The sequence below is a fragment of the Bufo gargarizans genome, chromosome 6 (assembly GCF_014858855.1).
Source record: "Bufo gargarizans isolate SCDJY-AF-19 chromosome 6, ASM1485885v1, whole genome shotgun sequence".
NCBI classification, from domain to species: domain Eukaryota; kingdom Metazoa; phylum Chordata; class Amphibia; order Anura; family Bufonidae; genus Bufo; species Bufo gargarizans.
Window position 1 is genome coordinate 121,844,364 of NC_058085.1, and position 6,000 is coordinate 121,850,363.

The 6,000-nt window shown below is 40.9% G+C and overlaps 1 protein-coding gene across 1 annotated transcript in view; it reads left to right on the plus strand.

The window, feature by feature from the left end:
- RAPGEFL1 (Rap guanine nucleotide exchange factor like 1) overlaps window positions 1-4,532 on the plus strand; it is a 66,534-nt gene extending 62,002 nt beyond the window's left edge. The window contains exons 13-15 of the mRNA XM_044299169.1: window positions 1,403-1,467; window positions 1,973-2,027; window positions 3,088-4,532. Of these exons, the coding sequence (XP_044155104.1) occupies window positions 1,403-1,467; window positions 1,973-2,027; window positions 3,088-3,212 (245 nt within the window). The 3' untranslated portion in view covers window positions 3,213-4,532. The remainder of the gene's footprint in view (window positions 1-1,402; window positions 1,468-1,972; window positions 2,028-3,087) is intronic.
- Window positions 4,533-6,000: the final 1,468 nt, after the last annotated feature.

The following is a 6,000-nucleotide window of genomic DNA, read 5'->3' on the forward strand; positions in this document are numbered from 1 at the left end:
TCCATACAAAAACCGTACCGTGACTGAACTGAAGACATTCAAATACATACTGAATGGATTGCTCTGCATTGAGAATGCATTAGGATAAAAATGTTCTTTTTTTTTGAGCCCCTAGGACGGAACTCAATACTGGAAAAGTTTAATGCAAGTGTGAAAGTACCCTAAGTTCCTGAATCTCAAGTCACGTAATCTAAAGTCACACACTTAATACAAACACACACTTGAACTCAAACACGCGAACGCTCACAAACTCATGTTGTTTGTCTGCTTGTATAAGTGCAGCTCTCAAACCAGACTGCTTTTTTCCCCCCTGGATTCAAAAGGCAGTAGGGCAGGTAACATTCCCCTGGCATTCCCCAAACCCTGACTTGTCCATCAGACTGCGAGATGGAGAAGTATAACTCGTCACTTGACAGAACACGTTTCGCTGTCCAGTGGCCCCATTCTTTAAATCACTCCAACACTTGGCATTGTGCTTGATGATGTACGGCAGGCATCCTCAAACTATGGCCCTCCAGCTGTTGCAAAACTACAACTCCCAGCATGTCCAAACAGCCTACAGGTATCGGCCTAAAGCAGGGCATTGTGGGAGTTGGGAGGGCCGCAGTTTGAGGATGCCTGATGTAAGGCTTTCTTGCAGCTGCTTGGTCATGGACACCCATGCCATAAAGCTTCCGATGCACAATGTTTGTGCTGATGTTAATGCCAGAGGAGGTTAGGAGCTCTGCAGTTATTGAGTCAGCAGAGTATTGGTGACTTTTATACACTATGCGATCCTGCTCTGTAATTTTACATGGACTGTTACTTCATGACTGAGTTGTTGCTATTCCTAAATGCTTCCACTTTACAATAATTCCACTCCCAGTTGATGGTGGAATATCTAGGAGCAAAGAAATTTCACAAACTGACTTGTTGCTGTAGTGGCATCCTATTATAGGACCATGCTCAATGAGCTCTTTAGAATGAGCCATTTATTCACAAATGTTGGTAAAGGCTGACTACGTGTCTATGTGCTGGATTTTACCCAGCTGTGGCAATGGGACTGAATCAGACACCTGAATTCAATGATTAAGAGGTGTGTTCCAATACTTTTCTCCATAAACTGCACCTCACTTCTGATCGGAGATGCGGCCCTTTAGTTGCTTAATTTCAAAGCAGCTGCTTTAACTGCTACCCTGGTCCATATCTGTGTAGAGTCTCCAAAGGGGGTTCCATTAGAGTTTCCATTACTTCTGAGAACTGCACAACATGACACTAACTTTGACAGCAGCCTAAATGACCCTATTATTATAAACTGAAGTTGTGATGCTAATGTGAATATGGCTAGATATCACAAGGTCTTAAACTAGTTACACTGTATTCTATGTAGTTGTCATTTATATATTTGACCTTTCATTCACAGATCTTACATTTTTACATGAGGGAAGCAAAACCTTCCTCGATGGACTTGTAAATGTGGAGAAAATGGTGAGTCACCAATAATAGTAATCTGCAATTTGGAGTTTTTGCAAGAAATTCGATTAATAGTACATTCAAGGGCTCATGCACATGACCCGGCCCGGGAACCACATGTTCGGTGTATCAGCCGCATCTCCCAGGCTGACCACGGCTCCCCTAATCCGAATTGACTATATCAAAAATGACTATGATACAGTTAGGGAAGTCTTGGTCATCCAGGGAGATGCAGCCAACACATAGACCATGTTACATGGGCCAATCATGGTTGTGAACATGAGAGATAAAGCCTACAGCTCACGCAGATCCCTGTATGTGTCCACCAAGAACATAATCTGCAGTAGAATATTTGCTGTCTGAAGACCAGGACCTTTTTTGAGTCTTATACTAAAAATATCCCTTTGAAAGAGGGTTTTCACTTGGAATAATATCCACTACCAGAAGTGACAGAACAGTTGTTTTAATGATACAGGGAGTGTGGGGTTGTCATGGTGACTGTTCTCTCTTTACTTCACAGCACGCTATAGCAGAGAAAGTGAGGACTGTGCGGAAATACCGGAGCAGCCAAATGAGTAAGTGCATAAAGGGGTCATCAAATATCATTCTGCATCTAGGTATCTGAGCTAGGTACACACTTACTTCCAAGTTTACCGACTATAGCAGTTGGAATTACAATGACTTAAATTGCCAGCCATCCATAAGGTTACTATTTGATTAGCTAAGCTGTACACAAATCAAAGCACCATATGTCCACAAAAAGGAGAAATGTTTATTTATTATAGGATTTCGGTATAGCCAATATAGATCGTCAGCTGAGAGTCTAAAATGTGACCCTTGACTGCATCCAGGGTCTGCACATTACACTGAATGTCCTATGTTCCCTATTTGCAGCGCAAAGATGGCAGGACATGCATGCTTACTATCTAATATAGTGTATGAGATATACAGAAACAGCCCAGAGGGTGCACGCGGCTATTTCAGTATCTCCCTTTCATTATGGAAAGTAACGGTGTATGTCCATGCATGGAGCTGTGTACTGTACACTCTACAGATGGAAGAGAAGACAAAACGCCAGAATTTTAACACAAAAGGTTTGCCAGCTGCCTACCATTGGTATAGCCACACACACAAACAAAACAAACAAAAAAACGTGGTGACAATGTGGCCACGTTAAGTTTTGTTATAGTCTAATCATTTTGGCAACTGCTACATGTAAGCGGTCATGGTGATCAAGTATGATTTCAGCTTCACATCTTATTTCTAGCCCTCAGGTTAATATAAGAGTAGAACTATACTCATGGCTCCACCGTGTGGTCAAACCTGGTATTGCCCCTGATTGATCTTATTACACAGACACATTATATTAGGTAGTAGCCCTTATCTTCCGTGTAATCCTAGTTTTTTTTTAACTCTTTCATTAATAAAAAAAAAACAGAGCATCAACATCACACACTAATATAAAGCATATTGCACACTGAGCTACAGAGGTCATGTTGTCTGTTTCGCAATTTGCATATCACATTATATATAAACAGCTGAACATTTTTAAAACGGTTACATACGATGTATAATACATTGTAAACCTAGTTTTTAATTTGATTTTTTTTTACTCTGCCTTTCATTTTACTGTAGGGCTGGACTCAGATGTCTCTCCGACTCATTTGCAGAATAAAGCTTACGTGCGCCAGTTTCAAGTCATCGACAATCAGAACTTGCTTTTTGAGCTGTCCTACAAACTGGAACCCAATACGCAGTGACCGGAACACTGTGTGTTAATCCGAAAGTGTATGGCACAGGGTGCTGTATACTTGGCACTTGGAAAAGAAATACAGATATACCTATATGAGGGGGCACTGCGAGACATACAGTGATGATGAAGACACTACATGGGTTGCGCTATGTGAGTCTGGTCAGTGATGGACATAAGTACCCTCCTGTGCTTTTAGGCACTAATAAAGGAGACTTCTAACACCCTACAAAACTGCAGGAGGGACAGTGAGTGCTATACAATAGGTTATAGACCGGGAGATATTTTTGTAAGAAGAATATATGTACAATCCACTTTGTGCTATTTTCTTATTGGGGGAAACAGAAGGGTAATAATTATATATAAATACATATATATTGGGTTGCAGCCCTGCAATTGAAATTCCGCAGGCTACAAGTTTATTATGTATATACAGTAAGTATTCATGGAAACATACAAATCTCGCTGTATATAGTGTGTGTTGTATTTTGGGAGGTTGGTGTATAGTGGGTATATTTAAATAATACAGGATTTGCTGTTTGGGCAGCGAATAAACACACTTCACATATGTGTATAATAGAAAAATATATGTTATGGTACAAGAGAACATGAAACCAGGAGAAAGCCAGCATATGAGGGTAACTCTACCAGGACATGGAAAACTCAGAAGAAAATCTTTTGTAGATCCCTAATCCATAAGACAAGTAGAGATGTCCCAACCTACACCATCTACTTTTTGTTGGCCATGTTAGCAACCTTCTGTGGTGGCCATATCAACAGCACTCTGTGGTGGTCATATTAGCAGGTCCCTCTGTTGGCCATATCAGTAGCAGTCTGTGGTGGCCATATCAGGTGACTGGAAGTTACAAGGATATAGGATTTCCCGGCCTTTAAGAAGTACCCTGTCACTAAGGCAGGCTCTTTAGTACTGGCAAGGAAGTCAGAGATGAGATGACCATTCACTTCCAATTATCTTGTATGGCCACCACAAGAGTTCTCTCAGATGAAAAAGACATCCCTGTAGATGGGTATATACTACTACAAAAAATCTGAAATATTTGGCTTTCGGGTGAAATTTATGGGAAAAAAGTTCATGTCACAGTAATATTATATCATGAAAGTAGGGCATTTAAGTAGAAGCATGCAATGGCGATTTCCTCATCTAAAACAATTAAACAAAAAGCCAACAAAAGTGGTGGGTATATCCCCACAAAAAATGTTTAAAAAACTTTTCATGTGGCCTTGAGCATCAATTACAGCTTGACAACAATGTCTCATGCTGTTCACAAGTCAACAAATTGTCTGCTAAGGCATGGCATCCCACTCTTCTTGAAAGGAGGCCTTCAGGCCATTGAGGTTCTGGGGTACAGAGTTACGAGCCTCTATATAGCGACTCAGCTGATACCATAGGTTTTCAATGGGATTCAGATCTGGAGAAAGTGCAGGCCACTCCATTTGAGGTACCCCAGTTTTCAGCAGCCGTTCCCTAATGATGCGACCTCAATGAGCTGGCGCATTGTCGTGCATGAAGATGAAATTAGGCCTGTGTTGTTCATGCAGAGGCACAATGACTGGATTAATGATGTTATTCAAGTAGTATAGGCTTGTCACTGTAACATTCACAAAGTGTAGGGCAGTTCTTTATTGACTAGACACACCTGCGCACACTGTAACACCACTGGTGACAGCAGTAGCTGATGCATAGCCCTCTCCTTGACGTCTCCAACATTGTTGATGGCCCTAATTTCTGCTCATCGTGAATTGACTTTCATCAGTGAACAGCAATAAATCCCACTGGTTCCTCGTCCAGCGTAGATGCTCCCTGGCTCATGCAAGACAATGATGCCTGTGGTCAGGTACCCTTTCACGCAGACCACGCTGATGTAAACGGTTTTGAATGGTCTGACATGACACTTGGGTGCCTTTCACCTCCCTTTTATTGGAAATAATTGTAACTGGAATTGTGTGGCATTCATCATCAGGTTCCGCAGTTCATCTTTCACAATGAAGCGGTAATCAGTATGAGAGGTGGCCACTTCTGTCTGAGAACATACTGCTTAAAGTCTCGCAATTCTACTTGAACCAGGAAATTTGGCGATTCATGGATCAAACACCTGTTGTGATTTTTGCTGTTTAGCTTCTTGTTAGAGAATAGCAAGTTGTCCAAAAAGAAATGAAGCACTGAACAGTTGGACATATGCATTCAAAAGTTAAGAAAAGGTCACATTAAGTCCACCTGTAAAGGTTAAAGTGCATTTTAGGTTCATCCTGAAATTTCACCCACAAGCCAAATATTCCTAACTTTTTGTGAGTAGTGTATATGGAGTACAACTTTGCAGTGGTAGGATATGTCCTATCCCATTTTTCCATAAAGGCCCCATACATATTAGACTGTCGTCAGACAAACCCATGGTTTTCGTCAAGACCAGATCACAGTCTAATGAACACCATGCTCACATTTTAATTTGACATTAATATATAAAGTGTACCTACATTACTTATATAAAATGTGGACAGCCATTTTTTTAGGCCTCTCAGCCAACCACCAAACACAAGGCCAGTGCTCTCAAATTGGTGACTCTTTAGCTGTAGGAAACTATAATTCTTATCCATATCACAAGTAATACACATGACACACACCAAGCAAGATTATCAGATAAAATGCTGCAATTAGTTGCTATAACATAATGACCCTGTTATAGACATAGCAACATTTAATCAGAAAAGCCCTGATGTGTGCATGCACATATCCAGTTATGCATATAGGCCTATATATCTATATAGGTATAACCTGTGCA